The sequence below is a fragment of the Ooceraea biroi genome, chromosome 14, assembly GCF_003672135.1.
Source record: "Ooceraea biroi isolate clonal line C1 chromosome 14, Obir_v5.4, whole genome shotgun sequence".
NCBI lineage: Eukaryota > Metazoa > Arthropoda > Insecta > Hymenoptera > Formicidae > Ooceraea > Ooceraea biroi.
In genome coordinates, this window is record NC_039519.1 from 7,333,619 (window position 1) to 7,353,597 (window position 19,979).

Sequence of the window (19,979 nt, forward strand, 5' to 3'; positions counted from 1 at the left end):
GACTCGAGACATAACGTTCACTGAGCGCTCGGTGAGCTCTTGTATCTAATTCCTTTAGATCTAAAAATATATGCCAATTGAATGAGAGATTCAACGGAAAATCTAGTAACGTTGTTCAACTGTTGAATCTACTGTAGCAGCAAATTTTACAATGAGATATTGGCGACACTGTGAGGATCCAACACGTTGGTCGTTACTTGTTGCGTTTATAACAAGGCTCGCCAATGGAAAGGCAGTAAACAGGAGGAACACGCAAGTCACTGGCGAGCATCGAGTCAAAGTCGCAAAACTTTAATAGTGAGTACGTATAATAGGTATATACTCCCCCCGCTTGCTTACACAAGTGACACGCAAGATGGGTTTGCAAGATGCTGTTTTTGTGGCAGTCACCGCGCCATATCACGCACTTCACAAAACAAGCTCGTTTGCTTGGAATGCCGCAAGTTCGGTAAGCTGTCATTGTCTCTTAACGTCTCTTCTCTTCATAGAACGACTCATTTTTCCTCGTAAACCAACGTAAAAAGCTCTGCATTAATTTTCTTACATTATTGTTGCCTACTAAGATTCATATCGCAACATTAGGTGGATTGTTCTTAGCTTTGAGTGTGCTTGAAGTTAAAGAGCTTTATGTATAATCAGGGATACGAAAGAGAAACAAAACTTGCAAATGCAACGATACTGCAATCGTAAACAGTGCAGCTAGAAAAAAAGATCTATCTATTATCAGTTTCTTTGATCTGCTTTAATAGTGATTAATCTCCCAGTAGTAACGCGCGGTCTGTGAGACAGCCAATAATTATTCTTTTGTCATTTCGTCACTCCTGCCCTTGGGAGTACACAAGAGATTTTTTAGTAACGAAATGACAAAAGGAAAATTATTGGTGCAGTCTCACAGACCGCGCGCCACTGAAACTGAAAGGTTAAAATTATAATAAAATTTGCATGCTAACAGAATGCAATTTCTTATGAATTTAAGTTTCTAGTCAATTGTGCTGCGGCAACTTTCAGTTAATCAATCAAAAGCAATCAAATCTGCATTTTTCCATTATTTAAAATTTTTTTAAATCTCACTATAATGGGCAGTGTATATTGTTTTTCATTTATATGAATGGTTTTAAATTATCTGTTTTGTACTTATTAGCATCATTTTATATATTGTGAAAGATAATAACTTTAATAAAATTATATAATTTTATTAATAATTAATAATTATGATCTTTCTCGTAGGCAACACATTATTTGAAACCAAATACTGAAATAAAGATGCCACCGCCTGTACCTTTATGGAAATTGGCTGCTGCTAGTGGACCATATGTAAAATTGGCAGCTCTCAGTGGTGCGACAGCGGTAATTCTTGGTGCTTTAGGTTCCCATAGTGAGTAAATTATTCAATAGTCACAATTATATTATTTGAAATTTGTATGAAGTACAAAATTTAAATGTACTTTTGTAGTCTATGTTTTGTATTCTACAAATCTACCTTTTATAGAACATTATGCGAAGGATGAGATTGGACAGGAGCAACGTCGTATTTTTGAAACAGCAAATCGCTATCATTTCATTCATACCTTGGCTCTGCTGGGATTACCGCTATGTAGAGTTCCGGCTCTGGTATAATTGAATCCTTTTTATATATATATAAGAATTATGTTATATGGATCATATTAATATATATATACATATATATATATATATATATATATATATATATATATATATATATACGTGCATTTATGTTACAGAGTGCAATATTCATGCTCTCTGGGATCATGTTGTTTTGTGGTAGCTGCTATTACACTGCGTTTACTTATGACCGACGTTTTAGTGCCACCACACCAATTGGAGGCTTTTGTCTTATACTGGGATGGTGCAGCATGCTCCTTTAAAAAGAACGCTGAAGATAAAATTCTATACAGAAAACGCATTTTTATAGAAAAATAAAATATGCGACTAAGAGTGTGATGTGATGAAAAGGAAACAATACTTTCTAGCGTTAAGAACAATATCTTAAGATTTATAAAAAAAAAGATAAGAAAATATACACTGTAAAACAGATATTAATTTGAATTGATTAATAGTAATTCTCAATTTAATGTTTAAGACATGTAAATATAAAACGCTACTATTTAAATTCTCTAAAATATTTTTTAAAACATTTGGCAATGCTCTTTTATATAATTCCTGATATATGCATCTTATCTAACACTTTAGGAGATTCCTTTGATAAGAGTTCATATTTATTGCAGGCTTCTATATAAAAAGAAAAAAATATTTTGATTCAAGTGAAACTTTTTAAGGCTATTGAATCGATATAAGTGTAACTTTTGTTTATACCCATTAATTAAGACAATAAGTCTGAATTTCGTATTTTGAATTGTTACATACTTTATTATTATGCATACTTCTTCCGTCAGTAAAATCTCAGTTCCTTGCAGAATATATTATCTCGTCCAAGCTTCATCGCTACACGAAGTGAAGTGTATGATAAAAAATAATTATGCAAATATTGTCCATATATGCTTAGAAAACCTGTAGTGTACTTCGTAAAATTTGGATATTACGTTTCAGTAAGAGATAACATAAATTTTTTACATACTTTGTTTTTTTCATTGATCGTAATTAATGCGTGACTCCCAAGTGATTTGATTGCCTTGGATACAAAACGAAATCAAAGAACGTCCAGTTTTCTGTGCACGGGATCATGTGCATTATACATAAAAGTTGACAACACAAATTAAAACAGTTTCGAAACTAGAACTGGTACTTGCTTCATTTACTCATCCATTCGCTCATCATTCACTCTCCTCCCTCCTCCCTTTCCTTTCCCTCGCGCAGTTTTACGTAGCTCCACGTTCTTCTAGAACGCCATAAGAAAGTAACGTATTTTATATTACCGCATTTGATACACACCAGGCTTTTCACTTTATATCCATTCTATTTCATATCATACAATTCTCTTACATATTCCTTTTTCATTTTTCCTTGTCTTTGTTTTTGATAAATATGATGATTTTGTCTGCAAATAAACGGATATATAGCAATTTCCCTCTTTCGTTTTTCACGCATGTCATGAAACGGCAACTCTGGCGATTCTCTGGCTACACTCTTACACTCTAAATAAAATTAACAATCGAACTAATTTCTCTAAAAAATGAAAATATCAGACAGCACTAAATGGATGTTATACATCAGTTAAACTTAAATGTAGGAGTGTGTCGCGCAAAATGGTTCGCGCATTGCTCTCGGTCGTTTGGAACTTAAGCGGCGAACACGAGGAGATCGATAGCAGCGAGAGACACGATATTGTGTCTGGAATTTTTTTTGTTTAGCATTATTCCTGACGATAAAACACGCGTTTGCATACTTTGTTGCTTGCGCGCGCGCGCGCGTATGTTTCTTTACTGATTTTAGCTCGTGGGTTTTTGTTTCTCCGCGTCGTGAGACACAATATGGATTGGCGATATATGGCGATGCTTTTAAATGCACCACTGATATAAAATTTACTTAAGTCTAGAGCAAATGTTCTCTCTCTCTCTCTCGTTCTTTCTCTCAATCTCTCTCTCTCTCTCTCTCTCTCTCTCTCTCTCTCTCTCTCTGGCTGTATTATATATAGTTAGTATAGCGTTTTATAGCAATATCATTTTTCGTTACTATTATATAAAGTATTTATATCGACTTGCGTATATTAAACTATATTTACAATATTTTTTTATTATAACACTGAAGATAAGTTTCTTTTCCCTAAAACGAGCAGGTGCTCGCAAGCCACGCGATTCATGTTACCGCGCGAGAGAGTAAACTCACGCAGTGTTCGATTAATATGCAGTTTTGCACTTTTCTTTCTGGTCAAAGTATATCACAATACAAATCGATAAGTGAAGGTATAAACACACAAAAAAAAAGCTCCGAAGAATTTTTCGTGAAAAATAAAGAAAAGGACATTTTCAAAAGAATTCGTATAAAGAGTAAAACCATTCTTATTGATTTGCTCGCCCGAAAGTGCATAGTTCCACGTAAGACATTAAATGAAATTCAAAGATAACTGTTGTTGGCCCGGGTAGTATAAGAGCAAAGGAGAAAATGACGTCCCGATTTTCCATCCGTTTCTAGGAGAGATGGAAAGAGTGTTGACCCTCTTGTGCAGCTATCCGCAGCTTTTCCCGCATTATCTCCAAAGTGGTATAATCAGGCAGTTTTAGGTAGTTGACGCAAGTCATTACTGATGGTAGAAAATCATCCGTTTTCATAGATGGATCGAAGGTCTTGCGCACTATTGTTAACGGAGGCGTTAAGCTCTTGAAACCTGGAACATGCAAACCGTGTAAGTTTATCATCCTTCATTATAAATTATAATAAATCATAATAGTTTTTTATTATAATTGTAATAAAAAAATTAAGATGTTAAAACATCAACCTCCAACGGGTAAGCGCGGTGAGCCGGTAACGAACTGAATGAATTGTCGCTGTTCCTCGCTGTTATACTTCGACATGACTTCAAATAAGAAACGAATGGCGCGCGAGTCGGGTGTGTAGCCATGATCGGTCCTGCAACATTCGGCGAGAGTTTTCACGTCCCATTGTCCGCCGGTTTGTGCGTGTCCGCAGAATACCGCCTCCAGCTCCTCCGGGAAGAATAGTCTCAATTGCGAGGGAGGGAATACCGACTCGAAACCTTCCCGAAAAGCCTCCATTTGTCTGAACACTCCCTCGTACAAGAACCAGTATACGACTAACTGCAATTTCACGAGAACACACAAATTTTATGTAACGCCATCTGAACTTTCGAACGATATCGGCAAAAAAAAACGATTATCGATATCATTTTACATACCTTAATATATTGATCGAGATTATGAATAGTAACGGATATCTCACTGCCGCCTTTTCTCAACTCAATGTTCTCGTAACCCGGCAATTCGAATACGAGACCGAGATCGGAGATCGGACAACTGTCCAAATCAAGCGATTCGATTAATTGTGCTTTCTCGTGCGGCCGCAACGTCTGATCTTTCTCCATAGCTTCCTTCCGTCTGACAACTTCCTGCAACTTGCTGAGAGTGCGGTGCACGTCGGGGCACACGTACGCCAAGTCCGCTAACGTAAGCGTATGTTCCTCTCCCAGTAACCAGCGGTAGAAAGTTAAACTAAATGGCAAGTCCAACTGGAAAAAAAGAAGATAAAACGCATTAAGAACGCAACTCACAAATCAGTTGAAACATTCTGAATCACGAGTGTTAATTATTACCATTCTAGAGTCATATATTGCTTTCGCCATGAACTTCCCAAGGAATTTGAACTTGGTTTTCAATTTTGCTAAATGAGATACTTTAGTGTTCCATGGAATTGGCGTCGGGAAAAGCCCGTGTACAGGATTAACGTATCCATTTTCGGTAGGATTAGAACTGCCGTGCCACAGATCGAGATCAGCGCGTTGCAGTTCCTTCGAGACTAGAGCGTAAAATTCCAGTGTTGGGCCGAGGCCAGTACCGACCTATGACAGGCAGATACAAAGTTAGAAACGAGATAATTTGCTGAGAATGTAAAAGAAACGCGTGCATGAACGTAAAACCAACCTCATTGACATATTGCACTTCAAGCAAAGCCTTGCTAGAGGCCAAGTCTTGAATTACTTGTTCAGCTTGCTTAAGAATGTCTGTTCTTGAAATAGTTCTCTTTCGTCGTTCTAAACGTGGCGTGACACGCTCCTGACTATCCGAACCCGAGAGTTCCGGCGCAGAGTCCAAAAGACGTTGCAGTGCTCTATCTCGGTCAAACGATGTTGCGTATAACAACAGTTGCCTCGTTTCAAATGGAAAGAGGAACGGGCTGAAATCAAATTTAGAATTATTACATAAATTATGAATTACGTATTAGAAAAGTGAAGTCAAAATTGATCTATATTATCGTTGCACCTACCAGACAGTCGCGATCTGTTGTAACCACGATGGTAAATTTCCAGTCATGATCACCAGTGGATCTTGCAGCTGTCTACTAGCTTTCGCAGCGATTTTATTATTGATAAAGTCTTGAGATGATAATAAACTCATGCTCTTCAGATGAGGAAACAGTATGCCCCAATGGCGATTTAGAGCATGTAAGAGCCGCAACAAGCACAACCCGTCGAGAGAAGCGTCCGTAATGGTTACCGATGACGGTAACGTAGGAGATAGGTATGGCGCAAGGGGACAGTGTTGAGGTGGAATCGTACCTTCCAGCCAGAGACTGTCCTCTTTTCTTTTCGAACTAATCTTTGTACTTTTTCCCTTGCCTTTTCTACTACTACCCTGTGAGGTCGACCCTGATTTTGGAGAAGTGGCAGCATCCTCTTCTGGTACAGGTCTACATCCAAAATAAATTCAGTATTTCCTCGTTCGTAAATAATCAAGTAAAATTTAATGTTTATAAAAACTGGTAAAAACTAATAGTAGTTCTCAACTAAGCAACGAAATAAAAAAAAAGATACCAATACGACACATGCAAAAAGATTTTGTGTGCGTGTGTATCTCTCTCTGCATAAACCCTCTAATATTTAATAATACCTGTAATATATCGTATGAGTTTGCACCCATACAGCATCGTGTCCAAGCGGTGGTTCGCTATCGGCCTCCGCTTCCGAATGATCCACTCCTGAACATCCAAACTGTCTGACAGCTTGATAGACGGTCATGTTAAAAGGTAGAACTACATCGCCAATCAAAAACTGAAGCTTGTGTTTCGCTGATCCTTGACTTATCACGACTGCCGCCTGCAAATGAGAGGCAGAAGAAATCATAATTAGTCAATCATTTTTATCGATGTTACGTTGATTTTCTTTAAAAATTGTCTTCTTATCAAGGTAAAATAGATAGTAAAAAATATGTACCAAGGTATCGTCAATGTCATCTTCGCTGTTGTCATCATCGCTGACCATTGAATCGGCGTCTCGTATTCTGCCATATCCGCGTACCATCAAGTAACGTTCGATTGCTTGTACTAGTGCAAGTGGATCTATTTTTACAGTGCCGCCCTTCCATTGTTTCAAGTTATTACAGTCTGGGTGCCGTTGAAGATTACACTGCACAGTCCAATAAAACATTTGCGTGACGTCATAACGTTCACAGTGAATTAATCTGTCAAGAATAACTAAATTCTGAATACCTTAAGTTGATGCGTGTTGAAGAACTTGAGGGCGCTGGTACCGCCACGGCCAGCGCCAGAACCTGCAGGTAAATCGTGAACCTTCACCGGGAATTGTTCCAGCTGTGCAACGCAGCTGTTCAATTTCGCTACTAGAGCTCCGAATGCTCCAGGATTAAGATCCATGATGTCGTTGTTCTGTTGCATCTAGATGGGAAATCATCAAGTTCGTAGATGTATACACGCATGAAATAAACGCGAAGAACGATGACAGGATTGATTTTACTCACAGTGGACTCTGCAAACAATTTCCAAAACATACGGAGGCGATCGTAACGATTGCCGGGTGCATCTGTAGTAGTGAGGTAGTTCAGCAGAGCCTTGATAAGACCACTGTAATTCATTTCAAAGGGCGATATGTCGCTCTCGAGGACTATGTCCCGTAATTCCGTTAGTGCTGACAACATTTCGTCCAGTTCCTGCAAACACGACATTGTACAAGTTACAACTTTTTATTACTGGGGATAAAAGAAAAAAAGAATCTCTTGCGAATGTGGATATTTGCGTGTTATTCACTTACGTTTGATTGTAGCCGCTGTATTGCAGCGGTTAGTCGAGCGAGAACGGTTAGTGCTGGATGTGAGCAGGGGGCGTCATCCTGATATCTCGCTAGAAATTGGGCCGCTTGTTCGCGCACCCACGCCTTTGCCTTGTCCCGGTTACCACCGGTTAAACTCGGATTGCTGGGTGGCTTCGACAGATTCGTAGATGAGCTTGAGTCTCTCTTATCACTGCTGGTGCTGGACGAGGACGATTTCCGACCCCATCTAGCCGGATTGAGGTTCCCCAGAAATCGGTTATTCTTCGGTGTAAACCCGGTAAACAGAGATTCCGGCTGCTGTGCTTGTTGTGGTGTAGTAGTACCTCCCAGTCTTGAGAAACGACCCTTTTTGTTTTGCCGTTTCCTCTTCAGCACGTCACCGATTCTTCTAATAAATGGAAAGAGGTGATAAATAAATAATGGTCATGGATGTCGTGTGCGTCCGCGTGTACGCGCACATACAGATGCCATTTGATACTAACAGGTGAGCACTTTGTGGTGTACTTGGTTCTTCTACGCTACCGCTTAACTCCGTTCTATGTGGTTCCAACGAAGCGCTGATATTTGGTTTATACTGGCATGACGACGCGATAGTGCCGAACAATATGTTGCCGTTCGATGATGGAGAGACAACCGGAGACGTGGCACTACTAGAAGACAACATTGCGGTGGAAGAAAGTGGTGTATTAGACGGACCTGGCTGTGGGCTTGGTAATGATGTACCTAAATATAATGTAAAATGTCGCATGATATAATCGTCTGTCATGTACGTGACGGTGAATCATACGAAATGTATGTTATGCCGATTAAACGCAATTATGCATTAAAGAAAAATCATTGCATGAGTTAAACGTATAGAGGAAATAAAAACAAGACGTGACGATAAATTTTAAATTATAATTTACCAGAAGGGCACTTGGGTGGTGAAACACCGAGAGGTACTTCGGGATCTGCTAATTGACGAACTTGATGCAGCACTCCCTCACGATGAAAATGAACTCCAAACACTTGCGGCAACCTCTTCATTAAGATGCTCGCCATTTGGAGAGCCCCAATGACTATACGTAAATCTTGCGACGCTAACATACCAGCTATGTGCGACGAAACCACTTGATTCTTTAGAACATCCTACGTGCAAAAGAATATTCGTATTACACATGAGATGCACATGAGAATAAAAATATTAAATATTAAAATATAAAATATATTATTCAATTTTACCTTAAGTAAATCAGTTGAAGCATAATACACCATACGAAGGAGGGCTCGAAGACATTTGCATTTCACAGCAGGCCCAGCTGAACTACTATAAACCTCATATAGTACAGAGAATAAAGTTCGAATAAAAGACACTAGCCATTCGTTTGTTTCGATTACCGGAGGCACGACATCCATACTGTAGTTAATTGACGTAATAATTATTACCAAACGTACTTATAATTTTTTTTTTTAATAAATTTGTTACTGAAATATAATTCGTACCTAGATGAGCAAGTAGGACTCTTTCCCTCAGTGGGATTGGCGTTTACTCTGCGAAATATACTTCTCGCCATTCCTATATCCTCGTTAATTTGTTTCATCACAGTCAGATCTATAGTATAAGTTCGTCCTAAGGATGAAAGGCATATTTCGTCCTCGCCATTTTGAAACGCCATCTAAGAAAAGTAAATATAATTCATACCTTGTACCCGATAATCAATTATTAACAATTATTTATGATAATAAATTATTTATGAGAAACTTACCTCAATAATTCTAGAATCTATAGTACTGAATGGATGGAAACACTGTCTTTCGTCGCGCCATTCCCACTGGACAGTCTCTTGTTGATTGCTGGTCCTTTCGAGTAAACTATTTACACTGAATATCCCATCTGTCGGCAATGGGGGCATGAGTTCTTCAATTAAACATGTAATTTCGAACCATTCCTGTGGTGTGTGCGGTACCAACTCCACATCTTCTGTTTTTACTTCCAGAGATCCAGTTAAAAGATAACTTAAAGTGAAAGCTATATTTTGCTGCAGTAACAACTGTGCCAGATCGGGACAGCGATTTGATATCACAGAGAGCATTCGCAATACAGTTATGAAATTATTAGTGCTGTTAACCGGTGGCGTAATCATAAGCTGTAATGAAAAAAAATAATACATTAATAATGTATGAAGTAGCATGGAAATAAAAATTATTTTAATTAATGAAATATTTACCAGCTGTTGCAAATTCTGTAAGAGTTCGGCATTGATGATCTTATGTAGCATCACGGGATCATGTTGAAAACTGTCAACTAATCGACTGAACGCTTGACATACACACTCGACGCTCTTCTTGTCTTGATTTGTCAATCTGCTCGTTAATAACGGCAAACTATCCACTACTAAATGAAAATCATCTGGATGAAGATTCTGACAGCAGTTGGCGGTAATCGTTAATGCTGCACGTTGTGCCGTAATGTTAAAGAAATCAACAAATTTCAAACAGGCTGATACTCCACCCTAAAGGTAAAAACTCAGCATTGTTATAAAATTCAAACTCATATCTCAGGAATTGATATCCATCATTAAGAGATTTGCATGTATTTTCCATTTTAAATATATAAATCTTTTTTTAATTGAAAATTAAAGATATAAAAAAAGATTTCTTAGTCAAATTATCTCGTTCCAATTATCTCAAAGAGAAATATGAATCAATTCTTCTAGCAATCTTGCTTTATGAGATATTTTATATTTTATTTGAATATTTTAATTTTAGTAAAAATTTTCAAGTAACTTTAAAAATTAAAAAATTTAGATTTTCTTCAAACATGAGGTATTTGGTAAAGTATATACTTCTTAATGTATGTGACTTTATCTTGATATTTTTAGAAAATAAGACGTAAATTAATGTAAAACAGTACGTTGCGACACCTATGTATATTTTACATTTCAATTTAGAAACAGAATATCTTGTGTACGTACCGCATGTAAAATTGTTTTGCTGTGCCTGCGTGATAACATGGCCAACGCTGTCAAGCACTGTTCAGCTACGTCCATACATTCGATCGATTCGAGTTTTTGCAGAAATACCGGCACTGCATCCACCACAACAGTAGATGACCGCGGCAATGCTTCCATCATATATGTAAGAGCACGACACGCATGAGTCATTATCGCAAAATTATGCTCGATTCCCAATAAATTAATTAAAGCTGCAACCACTTGCTTGACGGGGAAACCGGTTAAAGTGTCTTCGTTCCCCATTACAAGAATCTCTCCCATATTCATTACGGCTTGCAATTGCTCTCCTTCGTCCTCGACAGCTTGCAAACCAGCTAGCAGTTGTTGCGCCTTGGCAGCTGAAAATTATTAAATTAGTGCATAGATGGAATAAACATTTAAGCTTATAAAATTGAAATTTATACATTATTATGCTATTAAGTAAAATTTTCAATTTTTCAATAGAAAAATGCCGGCCCTCTAAAGGTTCAAGACTGCTTATAATTTGTCACAGGCAACATAAATTGCAGAAAAAGTCTTTAGTTCAAAATTATGATATGCGATAACAAAAATAGATTATTTTTGTACCAGAACTTGCACCCATGCTTCTGTTAAGTAAATGTTGCATCCGCGGTCCTAATGCACCAAATACATGAGGCGGCAGCCCTCTAGCTTCCAGTAAAGCTTGTAATCGTCCAACTTCTCCATCATCACTTTCACTGTCACCGGTTGTTCCCGACATCCCAGACGGCCCTCCACTAGCTGTACATGAAAATAGAAAATTGACATTTTAGACAATAAGGACCGACAAAGCTCGTGCTAAAACGTAAGCTAGAACTGAGGTTCGGTTAATTCACCTGTGGCGGATGTAGCGGTGGATGCCGATTCCTCCTCACCTGTAGTTGAGACTAACTGGCTGCCAGGAACGGAGGACGATACCGAAGTAGCACTGATAGAGTCATTGCCTGACATAACAGTGCCCAAACCGGAGCCACTCTCAACTACTGGCTTCCTCACACGTGATGAGGAGCGATGTCTGCAACGACATCAGACAGATAACAACAATTATCATTATTATATTGTTTCAAAAGTTCCTTTAAACTTTTAGACTTCAGAGACTTCATCAACTTATGCAACTTGGAAAAAGATTTCACCGAGCATTACCTGGAACTCGAACAGGAACCCGTTGTAGAGTCTTTCTTGTGATGCTTTCCTGAAGTTTTGTTACTCGATGGCAGTTCCTTGGATTGTTCAACAGAAGCTTTTGCGCGAGAGCGTAGCAGGTGCTTGTGTGTAGAATGAGGGTGTGCAGAATTGGCAGAAGCGGCGGCAGACACAGGTGGATTAGTAGTGGCCGTTGACGCGATGCCACTCGTGCCTGCCCCGTCATGTGCCAACGCACCCCCACCACTCTCCACAGAGTTACTTGCTGCGTTACCCACTCTGATGCTGGACTTCACACCCAAAACTTGACTACTCGTGCTGCTACTGGTTGCGCTACAGGTTGCTGCACCTCCGTGAGATTTCGAGTCTAGAATATTCAAATGTCACATAATCATTGAGATACATAAGGCAAGGATCGACGTCTCATGTGCCGACTAATTGCGCGCAATACTACGCGCGACTTTCACAATTGTACGAATGTCAAAATCTTTTGTACAATTATGTATTTTTATGATATTTACGACATTCTCTTTTAATGTATACGTGCAAAGTATCATCAGAAAGAAAAAGAGAATGTATGTCGTATATTGTGCATAATCACGGAAATTAAAGATTTTCACGAATTCGATGATTATAAGTGATGTATGATTTCTATCATGATGTTTCATGCAATTTTATATACAATTTTGCCTGTCGATTGTAAAAATAAATACTCATTTAGTTGTTCAAAACTAAACTAAAACTAGGTAGTTTTATATAAATTTTTCATCATTTAGTCTGTGTGCGTAAACAACTTTTTAATGTAGCATTGTAGTTTATTTATAGTTAATTTAGCATTAGTTTAGCAGCGTTAAATATAGTACACGTTCTCCGAAATACAGAAATTAGAAATCCTAAAAAAGTACGATGTTGATGGTTACACACAATAATAAGAATGTATGAGTATATCGAGTTCGAAAAAAATGTCACCATTTTAATTAAATTTAATTCTGTTGATTTCTCACTTATAAATATGCTTTACAGGGAGCAACAAAAAACCATTTAAATTTTGTCTTCTGAACGGAAAAAGAAAATTTTCGTTTGAAAAGAAAATTTTTGTTATTAAATAGCACGGTGAGAAAAAAACGAAGAAAACTTTTTCGTTATTAGAAGTAACAATAAAAGATATTTTTAAAAAAGTGCGAGATCATTTATTCGGTGACTGAGGAGCACACATTGATGATTTATAAAGCCAGTGTTTAAATTTGGACAGTTTTCCTATCGCTCGAGATGTAATGTATCTATAAGTTGGAAAATTATTAAAATTAAAATAAGTAATAATTAAAATATATTGAAATAAAAATCTCTTTTTTGTATCAAAATATAAAATTCTTATTGAGGATATTTATTGAGGATAATTATTAAGATATCTAAATAAAATTTTGTCTGCAAAGACATTTTTTATACAATTTGTTAAAAAATTTGTAAATGCGATAAAATGCTTTGAGATATATTCTGTAAGTTCATAATATATATATGGTAATTAAATAAACTATTACAAATATTACATACAAAAGTTACTGTACATTTTATACAAATTTTAAATTAAATCCCATAATAGTCCATCTCCTAATATAGAAGAAAAGATCAATGATTATGTGTGATAAAAATAACTGATAACAAGAAGAGTATTACTACGCAGTAAAGACTGACTCTCATAAAAAATAGAAATGTTTCTTGATAGATCAGAATGTAATAACTCCAAATGTACAAAAAAAATTAATGCAATATAAAATTTCTGAAACAAAATATGTTACAAAATATAAAATGGTTCAAAGGATAGATATCAATACAATATGCAAGAAGAGTTTTCTTCATGCATTATGAACTTATGAACAAAAATACAAAACCTCAGTTTTACTATATTTGTAATAACATAACCTTACTATTGCATGTATATATGTATATGTGTCTGTTACAAAATAAATATTACAAACATTTTAATAGTTAGAATACTTGCACATATTGTTACATAGCCACAATGATTTCTTTTTATATTATATTTGACATTTACAATAAATATCAAATTTAATGCACATTATAAAAACCAGAACAGTTTTTTCCCCTAAAGATATTTACACAACTAATATGCACAACATGCACATAAATGAAACTTAATACACGACGGCTTCACCCGACATTAAGTAATGTGATACTTATGAATGTAGGGAACAGATACAAAATGGAGATTAATGAATTTAATATTTCTTTGAAGGCACCTATTCGCGAAATTTGCAAGAGAAAATAAGGGGAAGAAAATGTGATACGAAGTGTGTACTCCTTAGGCGCTTACCTTCTTGATGGTAGGTTTGTGTTGATATTGGAAAAAGTGCTTTGACAGCAGACACAAATCCTTCCAGACATTCGCTCATCCTCTGGCCTAATGATACAGTAGTCTGATCTATGACTCTTATTTTGATAATTGTTTGCATTTTCTAAATTTTATTATATTCCTATCTTGAAATATTTTCGTTTTCTTTGATACACATTTTTGATATGACCTCATCATTTTCTCTTACATTACTGACAAAATTTTGTCATAAAAGTTATGATCTTAACACTGTATCATGTTTCCAACAATCGATTTTATAACTCCGCCAATCACTTAGCAGATGTTGCAAGCAGAGATTTGACAAATATTTCTTATAAAGTGCTTTTTCTTGGGGTTTATGCAACTACATATTAGCTACGACGTTACGTAACTATGCAATTTGGTTTTTTTTCTTTTCTGTATACACATTATTAGCAAAATCATGTATCGGAGTTATATCAGAGTCTTTATTTTTATGGTTTTTTTTCCTCTATACATTTAACATAAGATCTTGACCAATACGAAAAAAGGAGACGAGTTTATTATGTACATATAAAATCAATAAAACATAACACATAAACGAAATAAAACAAATTACTTTTTGTTAATGCCTAAGATACATGCATCACATGTATCATTAAAAGTTTCGATTTATATAATTTGTTATTAAAATTTTCCGAGTTTCTTTATCAATGTAACTAACGTAAACAATCTAACAACAAAATTGTATCTTCACGTAAATCACACATCACATCCCGCAATCGACGGTATCGAATAGAAAAATGTGCACTAACCTCCTCTTCCTCTCGATGTAGATGGATGACTAGTGATTGACGTCGCGCTCGATGAAGCTACCAAGTTGTAGGTACTTGTTTTCCTGCTACTGTATCCAGTAGCCAATGACAGATCGTAACTGCTACTTCCTTGTGTCAATGCTTGTGGATTCTGTGGTGTACGAGAACGAGTCCGCGATGCCACACAATCGGTAGGTGTTAAATTTAACTCTGACAAATTCGTCCTTGCAACACTGCGCACCCTTGCACTGCTACTACTGCTGCTATAGCTGGCTTGATGAATCTTATGATGTGGTCTCCAGTCGGTATCTGTTATTGTAACATTTCGATGTAATCATCAATAATGTGTATTCTAATTTATTCATGCAGCAACGCAAGTTTCTTATGCAAGAGAACTAAAGCTTTTGGAGAATGCGGCTCAAACGGCAGAAGCATTATTAAGAAAATTCAAGCAAGGATAAAAGAAAATCGCATAAAGTTGTTTGTTATTACATGATGACGTCACATGTAAATTTTATCATGTAAGCAAGAATTAGTTTGTACAACAACGTCGCATGTAACAATATATTAAAAGATGAACATGAATTGTAGTGCATTCTTTTTTATATTTATTAATTATATATTTATATTAATATTATAATTAATATTAATTACCTGGATAAGATTCTAAGCCAGTTCCATGATTTCTTCGTTCACCTCTGACCCTGCTCTCCTCCCTGGAAGAATCGACTGAATGTGCGTGTGCTGTATTACTATGAACTTGAGATGTTTGTGGGTCGCTAATGGCTTGTCTACGTCTTTTCTCTTCCACCGTATCTGAGATAGCACCAGTATTTTGTCGTTTTCTATAATTACTGGAACCGCTACTAGAGTTTTTCCCCCTAGGTTTAGAGGTGTCTGCTGAAGCGCTGGCCTTCTCTACAGACCCCCCTGATGACAACTGATCTTGTTGATCTGCCATAGATTAATCGACTCATGCCACTATTCTGTCTGTAAGAGAAAAAAAATATAATTCATTACACAGATATATACTCACAACACAAGCACGACAATGTTTTTACTCTTGCGACTATATGCACTAGTAATTATAACGTTTAGAACGTGTATGCAATATTATTTCATGTACAAAAACATGTATAGAAACTTGAACAAATGAAATGCAATACAGTGTAATATGTAATTCTGAGAAATAATCTTGCATCATAAATAATCTCTACTTTGGTGAGAGAATTTAGAATGTAGAATTAGAATTTAGAGAATGCTTTTCATCGGTCACACGTAACATTGCTCATATAATCTCTATAAATAGAATTTGGACAATACATGTAAACATTACTTTCCCCAATACTATAATTAATACTATATCTTCAGACAAGAGATACATTTCTGAAAGCAAAATACGTAAAAAATTATATTGATTAAGTATTGAAACAAAATACTTGCAAATTACCATCTAAGCAATGTTCTTATTTCCATGTATATATACGTGTAATAACAAGACAGCATAATATTTAATAAGAGGTTATTAAAAATCGGATTGCAGCAAGGCAATAAATCGCGAGTACACTGCGATACGCGAAACGGAAATTTCCTTAATGCAGCTTCTTTGTTGGAAGAAAACATTAACAATGCTCACGCTCGCGTTGCTACATAAGCGTTTACTTTCGATCATGGCACTCGGGAATATAACGAAATCGCATGGTCGCATGTATCGGAACGAGGCCTATTTATTGCGCACAAGGGCCAGGTTAACATTTAAATGAGGAGCATAAAGGATTTAAATGCCCGTCATTGTCGCGTCGATGTCGCTGGGCGATTTCGTTGTCGTCGTCGCACTCGCGATTTCTACGCTGCGTTACAACGAATGTAAACTGGGCAGCGGCAGCGGCACGACGCTGGTGGCAGCGATATCGATAGCGCGATTTCTAACAAAAAAAAAACATGTATGCCTCGATGCGAGCCATATGCGCACGGATAAGAAGAGCGTGACTAAATAAAACGGTCGGAGCGCGATACGCAATTAAAGTTTTCCCCCGCGCGACTGGAAAAGGAGATAGTAACGAACCGAGAATCATAACAAACACTACGACTGCTGGCTGTCCGTCTGATATCACTGGCTAACGCGGAATTGTGCCGTTGACATCACGACAGGGGCCCCTTCCCCCATCACGGCTAGCTCGACGGATCACTCAGTCGCAACAAAGACAGGAGTCAGCAGCAGGGAGCTCGCGAGCAGGCCGAGTTTCGAGCAGACACGAACTCGAATTTATAACGTAACAAAGACTCGGCTGACGGACGGACGGGCGGACGGACGAACGAACGGCTGAGCGAGCGAGCGAGCAAGTGAACGAACGTGCGAACGTACAAGCCACCATTTGCTCGCGATCAAGTAATGGAGGACGGGTTTTCTCTCCTCGTCCCACTCTGATCCACACGCGCTCTCCTTTCCCGTTGCCGTGTGACCTCTGAAAGTTGAGATACTCCGAAAAAGAGAAGCCCCCTTCTTTGCCCTTTTCCCTACACCCTCCTCTCGCCCTCTCGTCTGCCTACGGACTTCCTCCTACCCACCCAGCCTACGCATTCTCCGCGATGCTCTCTGGCTCAGGGGACCCTCTCGGAGACGGTATCTATCTTTACCTGAATGCGGGAAAAACATGCCCAGGGCATCGCGACGGCGGAGGGATATCGTTTCTCGGCTCGAGTGGGACGTTCTCCTCGCTTCGTCGTCGCACGCACAGGCACACAATGCACGCGACGCATGCAAAGCATGTACGCGCAGGAGGAGCGAGGCAGCGTTCGTGGCTATCGCACACGGCGCAAGAGCGCAAAACGTACACAGACTGTCGATCGACAAACAAATAAGAACAACCGACACATCGAGCGAACCAAGACGCACTGAAGGCGAGTCGGAATGCGACGGCTATCAGGCTCCGGGTTGGTTAGGGTTGGGAGGCCAAAGGACGCTCCGCCCCCGTCACCGACGTCACACGCCAACCAGCCAGCGCGCACGCAACCAAGCAGTCAAATACGCACACGCGCACGCACCCGAGAGCAGCAAAAGTTCTCAGCTCCTCGCGACGACGTTCGGAAACCTGCTCACCGCTGCCGAGTGTCCAGCGAGAACCCCACCATGCGACACTTGGCGCGCATGCGCCCATACTTGCGCGCACCTGCTCACGTGACCCTCCTCGCGGATTCGTCTTTCGACGAGCGTAATTTCAGGTGCTCGTCGAGGAGCGCACATCAAATTCTCCTTTATCCTCTTCCAACTGTTTAAGCGACGTGCGTAAGACGTATTAGGCACTACGTTTTAAGCGTGCGTTAAGTAATCGGAGGATCCTGAGCAAAATTAATAAACGATCAAGGTACATACAAGCATAACGATATTCGTTATTGCGCATGCGTGAAAGTTTTCCCCGAACGTGAGAATCTGCGCGCAACGGTGGCGCGAACGGCCATCTTGTTCAGCCGTTTTTTAAATCTTCATTTTTACCGTGAGTCGCAAAAAATCGCAGTGCCGAGCACGGTTATGTAAATCGAGCTCTCTCGACAAATAACTCGAGTACAACTATATCCGTCGCGTATTTGCACACTATTTATGAAATATTACCTTTTGCATCATCGATCGATTAATCGAATGACGAAACGCTGCGCGTATAAAAAGAAGACGAGTACGTATACGCAACGCTTATTTCTTGCGCGTACCGTTTACATAACGCGAGCTTATATATTTCCTACGACCGTGCACTATCACAAGCAACGAAAACTTGATAACGTACGCGCGAAATAATTTTGTCATCGTGTTTATCTTTCCTGTAGCTTCACAATGTCAATTGGAACATGGATGCGTCGTATCTGTCTACCTGCTTACGCAATATAATTCGTTGCATTAGATTTATTACCTGTACATCGGTTCAAGCTAGTTTACACGATGATAGAGCATGATGCACGACGAAGAGCACGAAACGATCGACTAGAAAACGTCTACATGTCTCGAAGATAAAACCTTATCTATCATGCTTAGCAGACGTGTACTTTACAAATATGCAGCTGCGAGGCGACGTGGCGAGTTTACATAAACACATCGCGCCTCTCAAGGTCCGATTGACCGTGTGATGTATTAAAATTCATTGAAATATGCGTCACTGCGGTGCTGCGGAATTGCGTAGACGTACGAGGAGATGTCACAACGATCGTTCGTCCCGTTCCACCAGGATGGGAAATGACGACAAGAGCGAAGGCGAGGAAAACGCCTCGCGATGTCGTAACAGAGTAATGTCAGATTTCGGCTGCCCCAGCAGGAGGCTACGATTGGCTGAAGAGCGCGTCTCGCAGCGGCCAATTGGCCGTTGATAAACGACTGCGGACTGGTAATCCGGACGACGTCAAAACGGAAATCTGCCCTAGGATCCGCTGTCCGTAGATCGGTCGATCACGTTCCTACTATATGCACGGCACGCGATCGACCTTACGATCGCGCACGACTGTTCCTCGGACTGTCGCCATCAGTGATAATGCCCTTACTCACCGCAAAAAGGGAGCTCCTCCCTGGTAGTCTGACTCCAGTTACGCAATGCGATGCGCGAGGGGACACGTGAAATACAGAGTGAGCTGTCAAGTCGATTCGTGTGCGTCGTCTGCTACGAGATATCTCGACCGTGGTGATTATAGACGAAGCAAGGTGTTCCAGCGTGTATGCAAGACTGCCTGCGTTTCTCGTGTATACTTGCGTTGGCGTCCGTGCACCGTGTAACTGTATCGACGATTTGATTGGTGGAAAGTTTCGCGTCGACCAATCAACGTGTCGGAATGTATAGTGAAATTAGGGTATTTGTAGATTCGTCGTTTATGCAATTCGTTCATACGCTTCGCTATAACTTTCATCATATTCTGTTGGCGGCAATGCGATATCGCGGTTTATGTAAAGCAGGTTACGTCGTTTTGCGTGCTTTAATTCATAATTTTCTTAATGTGATCGATTA

At 38.9% G+C, this 19,979-nt stretch overlaps 2 protein-coding genes across 7 annotated transcripts; one reads left to right on the plus strand and one right to left on the minus strand.

The window, feature by feature from the left end:
* Positions 1-307: 307 nt before the first annotated feature.
* Positions 308-2,055, plus strand: LOC105282993 (transmembrane protein 256-like). Its single transcript, XM_026975000.1, has 4 exons — positions 308-448; positions 1,228-1,375; positions 1,490-1,611; positions 1,743-2,055. The coding sequence occupies exons 1-4, from the start codon at positions 356-358 to the stop codon at positions 1,884-1,886; spliced, it is 507 nt and encodes a 168-aa protein (XP_026830801.1). The 5' UTR covers positions 308-355; the 3' UTR covers positions 1,887-2,055.
* A 309-nt stretch (positions 2,056-2,364) lies between these two features.
* On the minus strand, positions 2,365-19,688 carry LOC105282997 (E3 ubiquitin-protein ligase TRIP12). 6 transcript variants are annotated; one of them, XM_026974969.1, is made up of 25 exons: positions 17,635-18,031; positions 15,652-15,987; positions 14,998-15,306; positions 14,186-14,272; positions 11,854-12,220; positions 11,547-11,725; positions 11,278-11,451; positions 10,672-11,048; positions 9,925-10,209; positions 9,463-9,843; positions 9,200-9,372; positions 8,939-9,113; positions 8,623-8,845; positions 8,200-8,440; positions 7,697-8,105; positions 7,407-7,595; positions 7,138-7,323; positions 6,863-7,054; positions 6,540-6,745; positions 5,917-6,339; positions 5,574-5,826; positions 5,246-5,491; positions 4,832-5,161; positions 4,415-4,733; positions 2,365-4,303 (listed from the first exon to the last, which is right to left on the minus strand). In XM_026974969.1, exons 2-25 carry the CDS (start codon positions 15,956-15,958, stop codon positions 4,107-4,109), a joined length of 6,228 nt encoding a protein of 2,075 aa, XP_026830770.1. In that variant the 5' UTR covers positions 15,959-15,987; positions 17,635-18,031; the 3' UTR covers positions 2,365-4,106. The 6 variants fall into 6 exon arrangements, with proteins under 6 accessions (XP_026830770.1, XP_019888434.2, XP_026830773.1 ...); XM_020032875.2 differs by lacking the exon at positions 17,635-18,031 and adding an exon at positions 19,526-19,688 and having other exon boundaries at positions 4,107-4,303; XM_026974972.1 differs by lacking the exon at positions 17,635-18,031 and adding an exon at positions 18,043-18,067 and having other exon boundaries at positions 4,107-4,303.
* Positions 19,689-19,979: the final 291 nt, after the last annotated feature.

Excerpts from the sequence above, each read along its gene's own strand:
- LOC105282993 (XM_026975000.1), top strand. The coding sequence starts at position 356 with ATGGGTTTGCAAGATGCTGTTTTTGTGGCAGTCACCGCGCCATATCAC. Across the intron at positions 1,376-1,489 it reads TGGTGCTTTAGGTTCCCATA|AACATTATGCGAAGGATGAG; the intron begins GTGAGTAAATTA and ends TACCTTTTATAG. Across the intron at positions 1,612-1,742 it reads TATGTAGAGTTCCGGCTCTG|AGTGCAATATTCATGCTCTC; the intron begins GTATAATTGAAT and ends TTTATGTTACAG.
- LOC105282997 (XM_026974969.1), bottom strand. The coding sequence starts at position 15,958 with ATGGCAGATCAACAAGATCAGTTGTCATCAGGGGGGTCTGTAGAGAAG. Across the intron at positions 7,055-7,137 it reads TCAACACGCATCAACTTAAG|TGTAATCTTCAACGGCACCC; the intron begins GTATTCAGAATT and ends TGGACTGTGCAG. Across the intron at positions 5,827-5,916 it reads CAACAGATCGCGACTGTCTG|CCCGTTCCTCTTTCCATTTG; the intron begins GTAGGTGCAACG and ends ATTTGATTTCAG.